The following is a 23,231-nucleotide window of genomic DNA, read 5'->3' on the forward strand; positions in this document are numbered from 1 at the left end:
GGCACAAGATGGTAATGAAATGGCACAAGATGCTAATGAAATGGCACAAGATGGTAATGAAATGGCACAAGGGGTGATGAAATGGCACAAGATGGTAATGAAATGGCACAAGATGGTAATGAAATGGCACAAGGGGTGATGAAATGGCACAAGATGGTAATGAAATGGCACAAGATGGTAATGAAATGGCACAAGGGGTGATGAAATGGCACAAGATGGTAATGAAATGGCACAAGGGGTGATGAAATGGCACAAGATGGTAATGAAATGGCACAAGATGGTAATGAAATGGCACAAGGGGTGATGAAATGGCACAAGATGGTAATGAAATGGCACAAGGGGTGATGAAATGGCACAAGATGGTAATGAAATGGCACAAGATGGTAATGACAAAATGTTTGCGGGAGCAGGCAGAATTAGACGCACATGACATAGGAGCCAGCTGGAGTGGACAGTAATGGTCAGAAATCCAGGGAATAAAGAAAACCCAAACAGGGCGCAGGGCTCTTATTGAAAGAATCGATCAGTGATTGGCTCTCATGCCAGTTTATTGATCAGTAGTATTAATTTGTGATCAGCTCTCCTGTCAGTTTATTAATCAGTGATTGGCTCTCCAGTCAGTTTATTTATCCCCTAGCTAAACACAGCGTAGATCTCAACCATTGGTAATATTGATCAGTGATTGGCTCTCTTTTCAGTTTATTTATCAGTCATTGGTGGTTCTAATCGGTGATTGGCTCTCCTGTCAGTTGATTGATCAGTCACTGGTAGTACTGATTGGTGATTGACTCTCCTGTCAATTTATTGATCAGTGATTGGTGGTATTATTGGGTGATTGGCTCTCCTGTCAATTTACTGATCAGTGTAGATCTCCAGGCATCTGATCTGTGTAATGATCTCCTGTCAGATGTGATCAGATCAGCGGCAGATACATGGAGAATGTGTAGAGAGCTCTATGGTCGTCCTAAGAATAAGCTGCGGCTCTAGTGTCCGCCCTCCACAGCCCTTAGTCTTAGGATGAATGGACAAGCTGTGCGCCATATCCCAGCACTAGGTCCCGTTATTCAGAACAGACAGAATTCCATAAATCTCGCTTGTTTCTGGGACTTGTAGTTTGACGCTCAGTGGATAACGTGGATTATAAGAGAGATGTTATCCGCAACGGACTACAGTGACCAGTGTGCAGTGCGCTGCAGAACACCGCCCCCCTGTGGCAGGCATCCTGGAGCTTGTAGTTTTATCTTGGCTCTGCGCTCATTGGTAAGGTATCGTTATATGAGCGACAGGACTACATTTCCCAGGAGCCCAAGGGTGCCAGGGTTCGTTGTCCTAAGAGCCTGTAACGTGCAGCTGGACGGAGGGGGCTTGTGTGGTCCATGGATGAGCCGGAGATAAGAGGAGGAGGTACAGGGACAAAGGCCTGAGTGGCGGCCGTGGTGGTACAGAGGATGATCCGACTACTGGGCGGTAAGTGTCGTTTTATGCTCCCCGAATATACTACCCTACAAATATACAAGCACCCCATAGCTATACACTGCACACCCCAAAATGTATACATTACACAGTACGCAGCCCCACATATATACACTGCATATATATATACACACACTACACACATATACCCCACATATATACACTGCACACTACACACATATACTGTTATACCCCAAATATATACACTGCACACTACACACATATACTGTTATACCCCAAATATATACACTGCACACTACACACATATACTGTTATACCCCAAATATATATATATATATACTCTGCACACTACACACATATACTGTTATACCCCAAATATATATATATATACACTGCACACTACACACATATACCGTTATACCCCAAATATATACACTGCACACTACACACATATACTGTTATACCCCAAATATATACACTGCACACTACACACATATACTGTTATACCCCAAATATATATATATATATACTCTGCACACTACACACATATACTGTTATACCCCAAATATATACACTACACACATATACCATTATACCCCAAATATATACACTGCACACTACACACATATACTGTTATATCCCAAATATATACACTGCACACCAACATACACCCCAAAATGTATACATTACACAGTACGCAGCCCCACATATATACACTGCACACTACATACATGTACTGTTATACCCCAAATATATATATATATATATATATATATATATATATATATATATATATACTCTGCACACTACTCACATATACTGTTATACCCCAAATATATACACTGCACACCAACATACACCCCAAAATGTATACATTACACAGTACGCAGCCCCACATATATATACACTGCATATATATATATATATATATATATATATATATATACATACACACACACACTACACACATATACTGTTATACCCCACATATATACACTGCACACTACACACATATACTGTTATACCCCAAATATATACACTGCACACTACACACATATACTGTTATACCCCACATATATACACTGCACACTACACACATATACTGTTATACCCCAAATATATACACTGCACACTACACACATATACTGTTATACCCCACATATATACACTGCACACTACACACATATACTGTTATACCCCACATATATACACTGCACACTACACACATATACTGTTATACCCCACATATATACACTGCACACTACACACATATACTGTTATACCCCAAATATATACACTGCACACTACACACATATACTGTTATACCCCACATATATACACTGCACACTACACACATATACTGTTATACCCCAAATATATACACTGCACACTACACACATATACCTTTATAACCCAAATATATACACTGCACACTACACACATATACTGTTATACCCCAAATATATACACTGCACACTACACACATATACCGTTATAGCCCAAATATATACACTGCACACTACACACATATACTGTTATACCCCAAATATATACACTGCACACTACACACATATACCGTTATACCCCAAATATATACACTGCACACTACACACATATACTGTTATACCCCAAATATATACACTGCACACTACACACATATACTGTTATACCCCAAATATATACACTGCACACTACACACATATACCGTTATACCCCAAATATATACACTGCACACTACACACATATACTGTTATACCCCAAATATATACACTGCACACTACACACATATACCCCACATATATACACTGCACACTACACACATATACCCCACATATATACACTGCACACTACACACATATACTGTTATACCCCACATATATACACTGCACACTACACACATATACTGTTATACCCCAAATATATACACTGCACACTACACACATATACCCCACATATATACACTGCAGACTACACACATATACTGTTATACCCCACATATATACACTGCACACTACACACATATACCGTTATACCCCAAATATATACACTGCACACTACACACATATACTGTTATACCCCACATATATACACTGCACACTACACACATATACTGTTATACCCCACATATATACACTGCACACTACACACATATACTGTTATACCCCACATATATACACTGCACACTACACACATATACCCCAAATATATACACTGCACACTACACACATATACTGTTATACCCCAAATATATACACTGCACACTACACACATATACCGTTATACCCCAAATATATACACTGCACACTACACACATATACCGTTATACCCCACATATATACACTGCACACTACACACATATGCTGTTATACCCCAAATATATACACTGCACACTACACACATATACCGTTATACCCCAAATATATACACTGCACACTACACACATATACCGTTATACCCCAAATATATACACTGCACACTACACACATATACTGTTATACCCCAAATATATACACTGCACACTACACACATATACTGTTATACCCCAAATATATACACTGCACACTACACACATATACCGTTATACCCCAAATATATACACTGCACACTACACACATATACTGTTATACCCCAAATATATACACTGCACACTACACACATATACTGTTATACCCCACATATATACACTGCACACTACACACATATACTGTTATACCCCACATATATACACTGCACACTACACACATATACCGTTATACCCCAAATATATACACTGCACACTACACACATATACCGTTATACCCCAAATATATACACTGCACACTACACACATATACTGTTATACCCCAAATATATACACTGCACACTACACACATATACTGTTATACCCCACATATATACACTGCACACTACACACATATACCGTTATACCCCACATATATACACTGCACACTACACACATATACTGTTATACCCCACATATATACACTGCACACTACACACATATACTGTTATACCCCACATATATACACTGCACACTACACACATATACTGTTATACCCCACATATATACACTGCACACTACACACATATACCCCAAATATATACACTGCACACTACACACATATACTGTTATACCCCAAATATATACACTGCACACTACACACATATACCGTTATACCCCAAATATATACACTGCACACTACACACATATACCGTTATACCCCACATATATACACTGCACACTACACACATATGCTGTTATACCCCAAATATATACACTGCACACTACACACATATACCGTTATACCCCAAATATATACACTGCACACTACACACATATACCGTTATACCCCAAATATATACACTGCACACTACACACATATACTGTTATACCCCAAATATATACACTGCACACTACACACATATACTGTTATACCCCAAATATATACACTGCACACTACACACATATACCGTTATACCCCAAATATATACACTGCACACTACACACATATACTGTTATACCCCAAATATATACACTGCACACTACACACATATACTGTTATACCCCACATATATACACTGCACACTACACACATATACCGTTATACCCCACATATATACACTGCACACTACACACATATACCGTTATACCCCAAATATATACACTGCACACTACACACATATACTGTTATACCCCAAATATATACACTGCACACTACACACATATACCGTTATACCCCAAATATATACACTGCACACTACACACATATACCGTTATACCCCAAATATATACACTGCACACTACACACATATACCGTTATACCCCAAATATATACACTGCACACTACACACATATACTGTTATACCCCAAATATATACACTGCACACTACACACATATACCGTTATACCCCAAATATATACACTGCACACTACACACATATACCGTTATACCCCAAATATATACACTGCACACTACACACATATACTGTTATACCCCACATATATACACTGCACACTACACACATATACCGTTATACCCCACATATATACACTGCACACTACACACATATACCGTTATACCCCAAATATATACACTGCACACTACACACATATACCGTTATACCCCAAATATATACACTGCACACTACACACATATACCGTTATACCCCAAATATATACACTGCACACTACACACATATACCGTTATACCCCAAATATATACACTGCACACTACACACATATACCGTTATACCCCACATATATACACTGCACACTACACACATATACCGTTATACCCCAAATATATACACTGCACACTACACACATATACCGTTATACCCCAAATATATACACTGCACACTACACACATATACCCCACATATGTACATTACACAATACACACAACAAATATATACAGTGCATAATGCACCCTTACAGCTATATATATATATATATATATATATATATATCCAATAATATGCAGCTTCATGTGTACATACACCCTTAAATATACACTGCACAATATACAACCCCAATGTACACTTTTAATTATATATACAGTGCAGTATACATCCCCTACATATATACATGTGCCCCCCCCCCCAATATACACTCAAAATGTTTGCCCCCTATATATTTACCTACACTCCTCCCTCCGTTTGTACTCTAGGGCAGTGGGCTTCAACCTGCGGACCTCCAGATGTTTCATAACTACAACTCCCAACGGCTGTCCAGGCATGCTGGGAGTTGTAGTTTTGCAACATCTGGAGGTCCGCAGGTTGGAGACCACTGCTCTAGACATACACTGACTATATGTATGTATATATATATATATATATGTACCCTGCAATACACCACTTGTGTCTATATATACCCACACACCCGCTCCCAGGGTACACTGTGAATGTGCACCCCCCCCCCTATATATATTACTATGGCCCCGGGGGCCCCAGCATTTTTCACATTTTTTGTTAGGTGTTTCAACCTCTCATACATGAACTTATGTGCTCCTTTTCTACCGATTACACTTGAGCATTATGTATGGGCATCTCTGCTGTTGTAATAGGCTTATGAATGCCTATTATTGGTATACCATGGGCATAACCTCTGTCACATGGGCTGACCCTGTGCGCCTCTCTTGTGTAAGAGGATTATTGGGGCACAGTTTCAGGTATCTTGTATAACATGGTTTAGTAGATGTCTATACTGATCCCTGGAGGCACTTATACTGGTATATCATGGGTTCTTATAAATGTATACTTCCCTTGTGGGCACAGCTGCTAGTACCTGGTGTAACGTATAGACATCTATACTGAGCCTCATCGGATGAGACAGTGTTTCCTAACCAGGGTGCCTCCAGCTGTTGCAAAACTACAACTCCCAGCATGCCCGGACAGCCAAAGGCTGTCCGGGCATGCTGGGAGTTGTAGTTTTGCAACAGCTGGAGGCACCCTGGTTGGGAAGCACTGTGATAAGATAAGAAGCTTGTGTGGCAGTCACTGGTGACTCCTTATCTTGTAAGCTGCGGACTGGGATCATCCATCACGGCAGCCACCGTTCTGTGTCCGAACACGTGAAGCCAGAGACATTTAAAGAGGTATTCCAGTGGAAACTTTTTTTTTTTTTTTTTTTTAAATCAACTGGTTTCAGAAAGTTAAACAGATTTGTAAATTACTTCTATTAAAAAACCTTAAACGGGCACTCTCATTAAAACAAAATTTTGCTATTGCATTCCTTAAGGTAAATAAAAAAATATTTCGAATATACTTTGATTGAAAAAAATGAAGTTTTCTATGTTTTATTTGTGCTTAAAAAAAGCTCAAGAGCACATTTTCCCCCCATCTTATACACAGACTTTGGACCGAAGCCCAAACACGGAAAGTGCAGCCTGGAGTGCTGAGGGGGGGGGGGGGGGGGTTGTCCAACCAACAGCATATGGCAGTTAAGTGTGAGATGAGCTATGATTGGATGAGGCTGTACACACCCCCTCAGCACTCCAGGCTGCACTTTTTGTGTTTGGGCTTCGGTCCTAAGACTGTGGATGAGATGGGGGAAATGTGCTCTTAAGCTTTTTAAGCACAAATAAAACATAGAAAACTTCATTTTTTTAAACAAAGTATATTAGAAATATTTTTTATTTACCATAATGAGTGCAATAGCAAAACATTTTTTAATGCGTTACCCTTTAATCCATCCAGTAATTATTAGCTGCTGAATACTACAGAGGAAATTCTTTTCTTTTTGGAACACAGAGCTGTCTGCTGAATCACGAGCACAGTGCTCTCTGCTGACATCTCTGTCTATTTTAAGAACTGTCCAGAGTAGGAGAAAATCCCCATAGCAAACATATGCTGCTCTGGACCGTTCTTAAAATGGACAGAGATGTCAGCAGAGAGCACTGTGGTCATGATGTCAGCAGACAGCTCTGTTTTCCAAAAAGAAAATTATTTCCTCTGTAGTAATCAGCAGCTAATAAGTACAGGAAGGATTAAGATTTTTTAATAGAAGTAATTTACAAATCTGTTTAACTTTCTGGCACCAGTTGATATAAAAAAAAAAAAAAAGTTTTCCACCAGAGTACCCCTTTAATGGGGTCATGTGTTAATAGTAAGACCAGTTTCATACATTCATTGCTAAAGACTCTAAAACACAGCCTCCCTACCACATAAAGTGCGTCGTCACCAATGATAGCATAGGGGTTATTAAATATGGTGGATTCATTTTACCATTTACAGTTACTGCCTCTGCAGCTTCCATCTGGGAGGGACCTCTAATTGTGTTCATCCTGAGCTTCCTGTTTCATAAAATGCCAGGACTTGGGTAAATCCTGGCACACTGGCATCGCATTGATGTAATCATATGAAGCTGGCAGCAGTACCGGCTGCTCTGTGCATGATGTCATTTAGACTACAGAGGAGTAGCAGTTCTTCACCCCAATATTGTGCCTCATTATAAAGTCCCCTTTCCATATGTCCATCTCAGAATACACCACAGTGTGCCAGAATGGCGGGTCAGCCCTTCCCATCCTTATTTTCTGTATTATTTCCCCTTTGCTGTTATCTCTTTCGTCCCACCCCACTCTCGGGCAGATGTTCAGGGGCATGTGAGGCTCAGGCATAGCTGCGGAGTATTACTGCAAGGCATCTGGCCGAGGGGAGGATTAAGTCATGTGACCTTATCACAGAGCAGGAATTTGACATCCCTTTCTCTGGTCGTCCTGTACGGAGGATCCTGCGGTGCATGCTGCTGCCTCGCTATGTAAATCAGCTGGAGGTGCCACCTATCATCATGTCCTTTCTCTTTCCTGCAGGTAGTGCTGACGCTTGCTGACCGGTTGTGTGGCACCAGTCCCTGAAGTGCACACACATTCTTTTCCTTCATGTTAGGACTTCTCAAGTGTGCGCTGGAGGGACTGAAGAGGAAGATAAATGTATGGACTTTCTGGCCCTGGGCCTTATAGCTGATGCTTCCTTACACCTCAGACACCTGGTCCTTACGTTCCACAGTGTCAGCAGCCAGAGCTCTTAGGTGTACCAGGGTGGAGGCCCATGCTGTGGAGAGGTGGGGCTCGCGGTCCCTGGACAAAGGAAGCTTGGGTGTGGTCATCAGGATGAGGTGCTCCTTACGAATATGGCTCCTTAGCACCTCTGTTCTGCTCTTCATCATGTCTCTCCTTTTCACCTTCTCTCACAATGGGACAGAGGCTCCGCTGTATTCAGAGCTGGGAGGATGGGGATCAGCAGAGGGGCATCCGGTCCGTCTTGTGCCAGGTTACCCTGGGGTGAGGCATCGTCCCCCACCTCCTCAGTTCTCAAAGTGCTGCTCCTGCCGCCACTGCCTGCGGCAGCCCGGGGACTCTGCCTGGTTTGACACTCACTACAATGCGGCCATCTCCCCTGTGTGGACCCTGGAGAACCGGGAGTTACCAACGGATGTCCAGCACTGGTGGATGGTGAGTAAGCTGGGGGGACTGGTGAGGGCTGTGGAAGAACTGTGATCGAAGGAGATCAGAAAAATAGAGCTGTTCTATATAGTCAGAATGCCATTCCTTTTTCCAGCTCTGGCAGTTCTTCACTCAGATACCCAGATAACCACTGGCTGAGATATATTGCCCCCACACAGAGCTGCTGCTATCTGGATGGATTTGTGTGAGCAGCTGGAGATGAAGGTCGCTTTAAAGGGGCACTCCACTGGCCAGCATTCGGAAGTAAATGTTCCGAACTCCGTTTTCGCGCTGTGTGGGTCGTCCACACCCCTTGTCATGTCACAGCAATGCCCCCTCAATGCAAGTCTATGTGAGGGGGCCCCCAACCCCCGTAGCGTGAAGCAACGTTCAGAATTTTTACTTCTTGGCCAGTGGAGTGCCCCTTAAAGGGCTTTCCCATGTATGACACTTAATTTCCTCAACATTTCTCTGATATTATGCACTGCTCAAAAAATAAAGGGAACACTAAGATAACACATCCTAGATCTGAATGAATGAACTAATCATATGCAATACTTTACTTTAATACTGCAATGTCTTTACACAGTTGAATGAGCTGACAACAAAATCACACATAAATGATCAATGGAAATCAAATCTATCAACCCATGGAGGTCTGGATATGGAGTCACACTCAAAATCAAAGTGGAAAACCACACTACAGGCTGATCCAACTTTGATGTAATGTCCTTATAGAGTACCTATCATGAACTCATCTGTCCCTGACTCTTCCTGACTCTAATTCTACCTTTTTATTTTTTGTGAAACCCCTTTTCCTACCTTTTTATAAATTCCTTGTTAGTTACTCAGTTTTGCTGCCTCTGTGAGAGAGGAAAGGGGGAGTGGCCCAGCAGGCGTGATGTCCACTGAAGCTTGGCTGGGCTTACTTCTGCCCTTCTTTTGATCAGGTAATGGGGGGGGGGGGTAAATATCACTGCCTATACAACCCCCCTGCCTGCCCAGGTAGTAAATGTAACCCCGGCCTCACCCTTACCTGTGGACCAGCCTACCTGTCTTCAGGGCTGCGACCCTGCCTGTAACTGGCAGCAGGGGGGGGCAAATGGGTGTTTGTGGGGGTGACATGGTGTCGGGCGCTGCGATCCTGTATCGGGTGCTGTATTCCTGCGGCGCTGCGGGACAGTTGGTGTTATAACTGACCTGCCTACCGTCCGTGCACAGCGCTGCTCCCGCCTGTCTGATTGACAGGCGGGAAGCTGCGCTGTGCTTTTCTGTGTCCGGCTGCACTGAGAGTTGGGACTCATGCTGCCAGGCCGGCATGAGTCCGAAAATTATGAGCGTGGACATGTAGGGAGACCCCTAGTGGTCAGTTTTTATAGGTAAAAAAAAATTATATAAATACATTTTTGTTAATCACCTGGTATTAGAAAGTTGTTTCTAATACATTGATTAACAAAATATAAAAGTTTTTTTTGATGATAGGTACTCTTTAAAACAAGTCAAAATGAGGCTCAGTGTGTGGCCCCCACATGCCCCTATGACCTCCCTACAATGCCTGGGCATGCTCCTGATGAGGTGGCAGATGGTCTCCTGAGGGATGTCCTCCCAGACTTGGACTAAAGCATCTGCCAACTCCTGGACAGTCTGTGGTGCAACGTGGCATTGGTAAATGGAGCGAGACATGATGTCCCAGATGTGCTCAATCAGCTCATCCAGTGCTCCTCCTGCTCCTCCTTGCACAAAGGTGGAGGTAGTGGTCCTGCTGCTGTGTTGTTGCCCTCCTACGGCCTCCTATGTCTCCTGATGTATATGCCTGTCTCCTGGTAGCGCCTCCATGCTCTGGACACTACGCTGACAGACACAGCAAACTTTCTTGCCACAGCTTACATTGATGTGCCATCCTGGATGAGCTGCAGTACCTGAGCCACTTGTGTGGGTTGTAGACTCTGTCTCATGCTACCACTAGAGTGAAAGCACCTGCAGCATTCAAAAGTGACCAAAACATCAGCCAGGAAGCATAGGAATTGAAAAGTGGTCTGTGGTCACCACCTGCAGGGCCACTCCTTTATTGGGGTGTCTTGCTAATTGCCTATAATTTCCACCTGTTGTCTGTTCCATTTGCACAACAGCATGTGAAATTGATTGCCAATCAGTGTTGCTTCCTGAGTGGACAGTGTGATTTCACCGAAGTGTGATTGGCTTGGAGTTACATTGTGGTGTTTAAGTGTTCCCTTTATTTTTTTGAGCAGTGTACTTCTATAAGGGTATGTGCAGACACAGTAAATGTCTGCCAAAAATCTGTAGCAAATTCTACATTTTACAGATATTTTAATGATAATGGCCCTGATTTACTAAGAGGGGAGTGTATTATTTTTTTATTTATTTTTTGTGGGTTTTAATGCCCTACAAGTATTTTTTTCACGGTATTTACTAAGGTTTCCCTATGTTTTGCACTTTTCCCTATGTTTTTTATGCTTTACAACTGCTCTGATCTGTGGGGTTTTCCAGAGCTCAAATCCACCACATTTTATTTGGGAACCATAGTAAATTTAATAAACCAGAAGAATACAGTCCTCTGTTATGTGTTAAAAAAAAAAAAAGGGGGACCGTTAATTAATTAATAATTAATTGATATTTAATAGTATTGCAGTGCATAACAAGTATTAAAACAATAAAGGTGGACCACATGGCCCTGTGGTCCACCAGCCTGCCATTTAGATAACCATTATTTTTTTATACATAGTTTTTAATTGTTTTAATACTTTTTCTGTACTGCAATACTATCTATTAAATGTTAATTATGAATTAACTGTACCTCTTTTTTTCACATAACTTAGAGGACTGTATTCTGGTTTATTTTATTTTTGGCTCCTCGTGTATAGGAGTTTTTATACAGCTATATGTGAGTGTAGTCAGCTCTAATGTTTGCTGTTTGTAAACATTAGTAAATTTGTTGGGATTTTTCAAAACTGGACACACCCCTTTTCAGCATCCACGCCCCCTTTACCCAATGGCCACACCCTGATTGGGTTTACTGCGTAAATTGGCAAATTTGTAGGGGTTTTTTTTTATTGTAGGGTATTATTATTTTTATTTTAGTTATTTATTTTTTGTCGGAAATTCTGGCACGAAAAACCCTACAAAATCGACTCAGAAAAGCCTTAGTGAATGAGGCCCGTTGTTGTGGGTTTGCCTCAGTGTATCTATCACTTCAGTTATTAAGGTCGTGAGTTTATGGAGGCAGCACTGACATCTGCCTGGTTATGAACTGATCTATCATAGAAAAGTTGGTTCGCAGCTATGGTTGCTGTTTTAATACTAGACATATTGGTTGTCATTACAAGCATGAGTTCTGACATCTGATTTCTTGCTCCTTTTTGCCCTATCCTGTGCCTGGATACCATATACTATTTGATTTGTGCCGTCATCTCAGATGCTGCAGCCTCAGTTCCGGTCCCATAACACCCTGGAGATCCTGACCCAGCTCTTCCAAATTATTCCCGGGCACAATCCCTACAAGCAGCAGGACCCTCTTCTGTGCCGACGCTGCGCTGTGGTTGGCAATTCCGGCAACCTGCGAGGATCTGGCTACGGGAAAGAAATTGACAACCACAGCTTCATCATGAGGTAGGATGGTCATTCAGGGTTTATGACCCCTCATAAGGCTGCATGCACACCACATTTTTACTATACAGTTCCCACACACGGTTTCAAGTTAAAAACCGTACGGTACCGTATAGAAAACCGTATGCATTGACTTAACATACAGGTTGAAATTTGTACACACGTTTTGATACAGTTTAGTCAGGTTTTGAGGAATCTGTTTTTCATCAACAACCTGATACGGGAACTGTATTGCAAAAATGTGGTGTGAATGCAGCCTAAGACAGATGCTACAGACTCCGAGACTGGAGATCTTACATGTGACAAACCACCTGAACTGAAAGCTGTGAATTCGGGTTTTCAGCCCCGCACTCAGGCCGGGACTTGAGGCATAATACAGATGTAAAAATTCATCCGTATTAGGCTAATGTGAACCCAGCCTTGGGGGGAATGTATCTCCAATTTATAGAGAGCATACTTATTGGACATGATATTGCTGTGGTTACATTATACAGTAAGCTTCATTCTTAACATGCACCACTACAAAGTCCTAAGGTCAGGGCTCGTGCAAGGATTTTTGCCACCCTAGGCCAAGCCTCATTTTGCAACCCCCCCACGACAACATATTACTCCTGTAGTAACTAAATAATGGCTTCATACTGTAAGGAAATAAAAGCCACTATACACAGGGCAGTATCACCAATAACACAAGGGACAAATTATTCCGCCACACCATGACCACTACCATTACTACTTAGTAATACTGCTTTATTGTTATTGAATAAAAACCACTATACAAATAAAGTGACTGTACAGAAATTGATGCCGGCTGTACACAGGGGCTGCAGACCATATAAGTCATTACAGTTACCTGCTCACAGTGTGCGTCTTCTCTGATCGGAGTCGTTCACTTTTCTATTTCTTCTTCATCATCTGGGTCATTATAAAGAAGAATTCTCCCGATCACAACTCTTCTTCACCGAATCTGCCAGACAAACATTTTAGGCTCCTCGCTACAGAACAATCCTCACCTCTATACAAACCCCCAAAATGTATAACCCCGCCCCATATAGTACAGTAGAATCTCTCAGTAGCGGAGACTCGTGGGGGGAAAAAGTGTCCGCTATTGAGAAAAAAGGCTTAAAAATTTTTTATTTCTAAATGACCGAATACTGTCCTGTACTCACTCCATAGTGTAATATATATATATATATATATATATATATATATATATATATATATATATATATATATATTATACCAGCAATAAATCCAACAGCACTCACGGATTCAAGCGAAAAAACACAACTGTGTTTATTTAAACCATGTTCGGATGCGAACATGGTTTAAATAAACACCGTTGTGTTTTTTCACTTGAATCCGTGAGTGCTGTTGGATTTATTGCTGGAATCTATGGATGCGGTCTGCGACTGGGACCGCAGTTCTTCCTATTGCACCCGGACTACTACCTAGAGACATACAGTGGTTGTGCTGTCCTCCGCCATTTGGGAATATATATATATTCATCCAAAGGGCTAAAGATATTAACATGAAACTTGGCACACGTTTCCTATGTCAACAACAAACATAGGATAGGTAATTTAACCCTTACTCAGCCCCATTTGCCAGGGTCTGGGTGTTTGTTTAACCCCTTAATGACCAAGCCCATTTTCACCTTCCTCCTCGCCTTCTAAAATCCATAACTCCTTTATATTTCCATCTACAGACCCATATAAGGGCTTGTTTTTTGCGTGACCAATTGTACTTTGTAATGAAACCTCTCATTTTACCATAAAATGTACAACGAACCCAAAAAAAAATAAAAAAAATTTAGGGAGGAAATTTTAATGAAAACCCAAATTTTGCACATTTTCGTTTTCACACTGTACAATTTACGGTAAAAATGACATGTGTTCTTTATTCTGTGGGTCAATACGATTTAAAATGATAACCATGGCTAGATATATTTTTTTCAATTATATTTTTGTACCGCTTAAAAAAAATCTAAAACTTTTTGTACAAAATCAGTAATCTAAAATCGCCCTATTTTGACCACCTATAACTTTTTCATTTTTCCATATATAGGGGGCGGTATGAGGGCTAATTTTTTGTGCCGTCATCTGTACTTTTTATCGATACCACATTTGCACATATAAAACTTTTAGATAATTTTTTATAAATTTGTTTGTTTTGAATAAAATGTGACAAAAAAAGCATTTTTGGACTTTTTTTTATTTTTTACGTTTACGCCATTCACCGTACGGGATCCTTAACATTATATTTTGATAGTTCGGACATTTATGCACGCGGAGATACCAAATGTTTATTGAAAAAAATATTTTACGCTTTTTGGGGGTAAAATGGGAAAAACTGGAAATTTTCATTTTTATTGGGGGAGGAGATTTTTCCCTTTTTTTTTTATTTATTTTTTTTTTTACACTTTTTATGTCCCCATAGGGGACTATCTATAGCAATCCTTTGATTGCTAATACTGTGCAGTGCTATGCATAGGACACAACACTGCTCAATAGTATCGGTGATCTTCTGCTCTGGTCTGCTTGATCGCAGACCAGAGCAGAAGACCCCGGGAGACGGCCGGAGCCAGGTGAGGAGACCTCCGGCCGCCATGCTGGATGATCGGATCGCCGCGGCAGCACTGCGGGCGATCTGATCATCCAATTAAAGTGCCGCAGATGCCGTGATCTGTATTGATCACGGCATCTGAGGGGTTAAAGGCGGACATCCGCACAATCGCGGATGTCTGCCATTACGGGCGGGTCCCCGGCTGCTGCTAGCAGCCGGAACCTGCCGTGTATGACGCGAGCACCGTTCCGATGCTCGCGGTCATACACAGGACGTAAATGTACGTCCTGGTGCGGGAAGTCCCACCAAGCTAGGACGTACATTTACGTCCGTGGTCGTGAAGGGGTTAAAGTCCCATACAAGCCTATGGGAAATATGTTACTGCATGACTTCCAAACGGCTGGAGATATTTCAATAATACCTGGTACACATATTACTTATATGTCAAATAAAAATATGATAGTTTAATTAACCCTTAACTACACCCTTATATAAAAGATGTGTTTTTGTTTCAAGTCCCATGCAAGTATAATGGACTTCCGTCACCTTACTCCACAAGCTCCGCTCTGCATCTCCTGGTGAATGTGTCAGTCTGACTTGCAAGCCACACCCCATCTCACAAAGACACGCCCACTGTTCAAGCCCCACCCCTTTTATCTGCCCTTTTCATGCATCAGTCTGGCTTGCAAATCACGCCCAGTCCCACAAAGCCTCGTCCCCTTCTATTTTCAGCTTACAATATCTTCATCACAAATCGGTCCCACCTGAGGACAGGATATGAGGATGGGACATAAGGACAGGATATGGGGTCGGGACAGGAGGACAGGATATGGGGTTGGGATATGACAACAATATATGAGGATGGGATATGAAGTCAAAAGCTTCCTCCTTTTTGTTTGATTTTCCTCCCCAACAAGGATTAGGAAGGAAAAACCAGGCAACGCCGGGTACTCAGCTAGTCTATATATAAACTCAATGTGTGTGTGTGTATATGTGTGTGTGTGTGTGCGTGTGTGCGTGTGTGTGTCCAGCATCACTTCCAAACGGCTAAAGATATTAACATGAAACTTGGTACACATGTTACTTATATGCCAAATACAAACATAGGATAGGTCATTTAACCCTTACCCACTCCCATTTGTGAGAGTCTGCGTTTTTATTTAACCTCTTAAGGACGCAGGGAGTACCTGTACGCCCTGCGCCCGGTCCCAGTGTTTAGAATGGGGTCACGCCGTGACCCCGCATTACACCGGGTCGGTCCCGGCTGGACCTGGACTAATAGCATGCGGCACAGATCGTTGTGCCGTGCACTATTAACCCTTCAGACGCAGCGATCAAAGGTGATCGCCGCGTCCAAAACGAAAGTAAAAGCTTCAAGGCAGCTCAGTCGGGCTGATCGGGACTATCGCGATAAAATCGAGATGTCCCGATCAGCTAGGACGCGAGCGGAGGTCCCCTCACCTGTCTCCGTCATGTCCGATTGGCGTTTGATTGCTCCAAGCCTGAGCTACAGGCTTGAGCAATTGAGCCCCTAGAACGCTGATTCATGCAAAGCTCTAGCTTTGCAGGGATCAGGGTAAAAGATCAGTGTGTGCAGTGTTATAGCCCCCTATGGGAGCTATAACACTGCAAAAAAAAAGTGAAAAAAAAAAAGTTAATAAAGATCATTTAACCCCTTCCCTAATAAAAGTTTGAATCACCCCCCTTTTCCCATAAAAAAAAAAAAAACTGTGTAAATAATAATTTAAATACACATATATGGTATCGCCGCGTGCGTAAATGTCCGAACGATAAAAATATGTTAATTAAACCACATGGTCAATGGTGTACGCGCAAAAAAATTCCAAAGCAAAATAAATTCCAAAATAGCGTATTTTTGGTCACAAATGGTACTGATAAAAACTTCAGAACATGGCACAAAAAATTAGCCCTCATACCGGCCTGTACACCGAAAAAATTAAAAAGTTATAGGGGTCAGAAGATGACAATTTTTAAACGTATAAATTTTCCTGCATGTAGTTATGATTTTTTTCAGAAGAACCACAAAATCAAACCTATATAAGTAGGGTATCATTTTAACCGTATGGACCTACAGAATAAAGATAAGGTGTTATTTTGCACTGCATAGAAGCGGAAGCCCCCAAAATTTACAAATCAACATTTTTTCTTAAATTTTGTCGCACAATGAATTTTTTTTCTGTTTTGCCATGGATTTTTTGGTAAAATAGCTAATGTCACTGCAAAGTAGAATTGGTGGTGCAAAAAATAAGCCATCATATGGAATTTTTTGTGCAAAATTTAAAGCGTTATGATTTTTAGAAGGTAGTGAGGGAAAATGTGGCTGGCAGACGTACAGAAACAGAAGACCACTGTTTAAACAGAGGTCTACTGCTTCGGTGCTGGGAGGCTGGGCCCCTTACTTGGGTATTGGCGGTACCCCATGACGGCGGCCCTGTGTACAAGGTAGGGCTGGCACATAAGCTTGGTTGTCCCCTATTGGGAGCATATTGTCCCCTTTTGGGGTGTGTTGTCCCCTATTGGGAGTGTTTATGCAAATACATTGTCTTATGGGACTCTGCCGGAGAGTAAAAAACTGTCCATTATTAGGAGGTGTCCCCTATTGGGAGGTGTTCACTAAGGGAGATTTTACTGTATTAGACCCCTCTGTGCATCTGTATATTATTAGGCCCAAACATTTCCCCTATAGATTAGCAGGCCCTCACATTGCCGCCATAGTATATTTTTCCTCTCACATTGCCCATATAGAATATTATTCCCCTCACATTGCCGCCATAGTATATTTTTCCTCTCACATTGCCCGTATAGAATATTATGCCCCTCACATTGCCCGTATAGAATATTATGCCCCTCACATTGCCCGTATAGAATATTATGCCCCTCACATTGCCCGTATAGAATATTATGCCCCTCACATTGCCCGTATAGAATATTATGCCCCTCACATTGCCCGTATAGAATATTATGCCCCTCACATTGCCCGTATAGAATATTATGCCCCTCACATTGCCCGTATAGAATATTATGCCCCTCACATTGCCCGTATAGAATATTATGCCCCTCACATTGCCGGTATAGAATATTATGCCCCTCACATTGCCCGTATAGAATATTATGCCCCTCACATTGTCTCATAATATATTATGTGTGCACGCGTTGTATGGTGTGATGGGGGGACCTGAGTGAGGACCAGCCCGGGTGGGTAATTTTTGGGGGACGGCAGTTGCCTGTGATGCCTATGCCTAGCGCCGGGCCTGCCTGAGGTAGTTATAGAGGTTGCACTGTAGGGAGGGTGAGACACCTACTGACCATCCTGAATCTAACACATCTCTTGTCTGTCAGGATAAACCAGGCTCCAACTCTTGGCTTTGAGAATGATGTTGGCTCCAGAACCACCCACCACTTCATGTACCCTGAAAGTGCTAAAAATCTCCCTGCTAATGTCAGCTTTGTGCTGGTGCCGTTCAAAGCTCTGGATCTCCTGTGGATCACCAGTGCGCTCTCCACTGGGCAGATACGCTTGTGAGTACCGGAAAGTTTGGGGAGGAGTGTATGCGACTACATGATGAGAACAGAGAACTGCTTGGTTTTCTGAAGTGTTCTTTTGGCTTCTATAGTCCAGTATTGCTGGTGTGTAATCATTTTCATCATACTGGTGGTTTATTTACTGACCGACACTTGCCTCCTCCTTACAGCACTTATGCTCCAGTGAAGGCATTCCTGAGGGTGGACAAGGACAAGGTGAGGATGGGGATTGTGAGATTAACACTGACATCTCTTCTATTACTGGCTGTTACATAAGAAGCTACAACTAGTGGATATCATTTTAGCATATTCTTGGGATTCTGTCTAAGGGGGAGAAGCAGGGCAGGACAATGCAGTGAGAAGGTAGTAGGATGGGGAGAGGATTCCCAGGTTGGTGGTGTGACAAGCATTGGGGGAAGCGGATGAGTGGGTGGAGCACACTATCATTTTCTCACTTCTGCTCATCAGGTTCAGATCTATAATCCAGCATTTTTTAAGTACATCCATGACCGCTGGACAGAGCACCATGGCCGCTACCCCTCTACTGGAATGCTGGTCCTGTTTTTCGCTCTTCATGTTTGTGACGAGGTAACTGCCCATTCTGCATTGTGCTCTGTGTAACTGCCCTCTTTTTACATTGTGATTCTTGGTGTTTTGATGTTGTCAATAACCTATGGTCTATAAAAATATTTTAATTTAAAAAAGAACAAACCACTTTTTTTTTTTTTTTCCCCTTTAGGTGAATGTATTTGGCTTTGGCGCAGACAATCGGGGAAACTGGCATCACTACTGGGAAAACAACCGTTATGCTGGTGAATTCCGGAAAACTGGAGTGCATGACGCGGACTTTGAGGCACAGCTTATTGACACACTTGCCCGGGAGGGAAAAATCAAGGTGTACAGTGGCCAGTCTCTGTAAACATCGACTTAAAGGTCCAGCCCCTGACGTGGAGTCTCAGGGCTTGATTGTGGCTCCAGAGTTTGACTTTTGTTGTAAATGCTGAATTCTGGTTCCTTCAGGGTTCATTTTGGTACCAGTGCAGATTTGGGGGTGGACTGGACAGGCGCTTTCTCCTGCACTTTCTAATGTGTCTCCACATTGTAAGGTATTGTGCACTGACAATGAGGAAACTCTTCATCAGACTTCACCTCTGAATGTTGCAATAGTGTTATGTGTTCTGGGTGCTCTCTGTAAAAGTGGAGTACAGGGCACCCCACTCTCTGGGTAGTGAAGGGGGAGAATGTATTTGTTTTTATCAATAACAATCTGCTGAAACGTATAAAGCTGGCCTTGTACAATCCTCCTCCTTTCATCAGCCAGTCAGAGACCTTTTTCTGGATCCAGCTGCTCTCTATTTGGGTGACCGACCCTTCTACCTGCTCTGACCACTGAGGGTTGAGTGTGACCTGGTCGGGGGGCAGCACTGAATCCTGGGCCTCTTCTCTTTTTTCTGTGTACCAGAGAGTGACCAAACTACAATGTAGCATGGAAAGTTCTGCTGCTTGCTTTTTTACTTTGTCTTAAATTCCTCACCATCTTCCAGTTTTGCACTTGCTGTCAGTGAACAGAGTCAGTTCACTGTCAGAGCAAGGCAAGGTCAAGATGGGGTTTCAGCATCGGAATGAAAAGATTATTCCCTTTTTTTGCTGACAAGTAGAAAGTTTTTAAAGATGGTGAGGAAAAGTACAGTTGTAATAGAAAGTTCTAGAACTTTCCATTCTATAAATGATGTTCATTTATGTAAAAGTGACAATCCCTATGTGAGGTGATAACAAACTCTCACCCCTGCCCCGATTGTTTTCCAGTATTCTGTCCCCATAAATGTGATGGATCCCTGTGATCAGTCTTGTCACGGCATCTCTGTTGTTTTCCATCCCCCACTTGACTGCGTGTGGAGGTGCTTTTCAGGTAATAATGGACTAAATATTTTGGGATTCCTAATACTTTGACAGGCTATTGTATATGTGACAGTAGCCATTTTATGTGGTAAATGGTGATGGACACTCCATCATGAATTTGTAGTGCCTCCAGTATTGCTTAACAGCACATTGTGGGCTCGCACAAAATGGCAGCCTGCACCAAGATCCACACTAGGATGTATTGCTCTTTTCTCATTCTTGAAGGATGTGTTTATCACTTCAGGATGTTCTGTCAGTAAATGCATATGGTTTTGATTACAGACCCAGGTGACTTGTGTATGAAAAATTGGGAAGATTAGACCATGCCACCCAGAGTGGCCAATCTCATCTCAGCTTTCACTTTCTAAACTGCACTGAATATAAAAATATGGACTAGGGTTGGTTGCTTTGGATCACATGGTCATGTCTTTCATGATGATATTGTGTTGCTGTTGTCATGGGCTAGAATACGGCTGTACAGGCGCTGTGCATGTATTTACTGGTCGCGGCATAAGGACTTTACTAGTGTTTGATATAAATGTGACTCTTTTTGACTTTATTTGCTTTACCCCTTCAGTCTCCTCCTTATTGTGGATATTTTGCTCCTCGGGGGTGGGGCTTATCAGTATTATTCTCTTTGCACTTTCTAAAGCGATTATCATTATTGTGCTGCCCCCAGTGGGAATGTGCAGCAAGGTTTGGAATAATAAACAAAAACACATGTCTCTTGGCTCTTTTTTTTTTTTTATAAATCTGGGTGTTTCTATGCTGCACACTCTGGAGGCATAAATACGTCACAATTATTTTTACTTGTTGTTATGGGGTTGTTACTAAATGGAACAAACAGAAAAAGTGGAGCAACCAGTCATATTTCCACTGTCCTATTTGTAAACTCCCAATTGCCAGTGCTAAATTGTAGGGGGAATTTTTATTAAATGAAAACTCTCAAGCTGACCCATCCGGTTGCTTCTAGAACATTATAGAATACCATGAGCGTGGTGCTACTTTTATTGCATTTGTGAGTGCTGTGGGTATAATGTCATGGCAATATGTATTATTGATTACATATGGGCCTGTAAGGCAGTGTTCACAACATTGTTGCCTTAGCTGCAAATTCCATCAAAAATTTCAAACAAAATATTGCACCAAGCAGCACTTGTCTACTAAAATGTTGGACACTTATGAAAAACTGGCAAATGCCCATTATAGTCAACTAGGATTATTGACACTTTTGGTGTCCTTCAGGTGATAAATACAGCACTGTTTACTTGTTATTGTTCTGTTCTAATGGTGGAGCAGGTCAATGAAAATAAATGACACAGGTATGTATATAGCCTAACTATAGTAGAAGTTGTAGCTGCAAACACAGTATAGGAGTTTAAGCATGCATGGGATAGCCGTAAGGTTATACCATGGCCTACTCAATGCGGACCAATTAAAGGGAATCTGTCAGCAGTTATGCTGCCCTATCTGCTGACAGGGACCCTGAGTAAAACCCTGTATTACTATTCTTTGAAGGTGCTGCATACAAGTATTTGATACACTGCCGATTTTGCAGGTTTTCCTACTTTCAAAGCATGTAGAGGTCTGTAATTTTTATCACAGATACTCTTCAACTGTGACAGACCAGGTTTGCACACACTGCAGCAGGGATTTTGGCCCACTCCTCCATACAGACCTCCTCCGGATTCTTCAGGTTTCGTGGCTGTCGCTGGGCAATATGGACTTTCAGTTCCCTCCAAAGATTTTCTAATGGGTTCAGGGCTGGAGACTGGCTAGGCCACTCCAGGACCTTGAGATGCTTACGGAGCCACTCCTTAGTTGCCCTGGCTGTGTGTTGCGGATCCTTGTCATGCTGGAAGACCCAGCCACAACCCATCTTCAATGCTTTTACTGAGGGAAGGAGGTTGTTGGCTAAGATCTCATGACACATGGCCCCATCCATCCTCCCCTCAATACAGTGCAGTCATCCTGTCCCCTTTGCAGAAAAGCAGCCCCAAAGAATGAGGTTTCCACCTCAATGCTTCACGTTTGGGATGGTGTTCTTGGGATTGTACTCATCCTTCTTCTTCCTCCAAACACGGCAAGTGGAGTTTAAACCAAAAAGCTAAATCTTTGTCACATCAGATCACATGACATTCTCCAATTCTTACTGTGGATCATCCAGATGGTCATTGGCAAACTTCAGACTTGCCTGGAGGTGACCTGGTTTTAGCAGGGGGACTT

At 42.1% G+C, this 23,231-nt stretch overlaps 2 protein-coding genes across 3 annotated transcripts in view; one reads left to right on the plus strand and one right to left on the minus strand.

Moving 5' to 3' along the window:
* FCSK (fucose kinase) overlaps positions 1 to 10,508 on the minus strand; it is an 86,182-nt gene extending 75,674 nt beyond the window's left edge. The window contains exon 1 of one of the 2 annotated variants that reach the window (XM_056525432.1): positions 10,414 to 10,508. In XM_056525432.1, coding sequence (XP_056381407.1) covers positions 10,414 to 10,502 — 89 coding nt within the window. In that variant the 5' untranslated portion in view covers positions 10,503 to 10,508. The remainder of the gene's footprint in view (positions 1 to 10,413) is intronic. The other variant, XM_056525434.1, reaches the window with a different exon arrangement.
* On the plus strand, positions 1,302 to 21,736 carry ST3GAL2 (ST3 beta-galactoside alpha-2,3-sialyltransferase 2). The gene is made up of 7 exons (XM_056525438.1): positions 1,302 to 1,467; positions 8,745 to 9,386; positions 12,811 to 13,004; positions 18,924 to 19,103; positions 19,277 to 19,322; positions 19,575 to 19,694; positions 19,846 to 21,736. The coding sequence occupies exons 2-7, from the start codon at positions 8,898 to 8,900 to the stop codon at positions 20,023 to 20,025; spliced, it is 1,209 nt and encodes a 402-aa protein (XP_056381413.1). The 5' UTR covers positions 1,302 to 1,467; positions 8,745 to 8,897; the 3' UTR covers positions 20,026 to 21,736.
* Positions 21,737 to 23,231: the final 1,495 nt, after the last annotated feature.

This window comes from Hyla sarda, chromosome 6 (assembly GCF_029499605.1).
Source record: "Hyla sarda isolate aHylSar1 chromosome 6, aHylSar1.hap1, whole genome shotgun sequence".
NCBI classification, from domain to species: domain Eukaryota; kingdom Metazoa; phylum Chordata; class Amphibia; order Anura; family Hylidae; genus Hyla; species Hyla sarda.

Coding starts and splice junctions, on each gene's coding strand:
- ST3GAL2 (XM_056525438.1), top strand. CDS start 8,898: ATGCTTCCTTACACCTCAGACACCTGGTCCTTACGTTCCACAGTGTCA. Junction 9,387..12,810: donor ATGTCCAGCACTGGTGGATG/GTGAGTAAGCTG, acceptor CCGTCATCTCAG/ATGCTGCAGCCTCAGTTCCG. Junction 19,104..19,276: donor TCCACTGGGCAGATACGCTT/GTGAGTACCGGA, acceptor TCCTCCTTACAG/CACTTATGCTCCAGTGAAGG.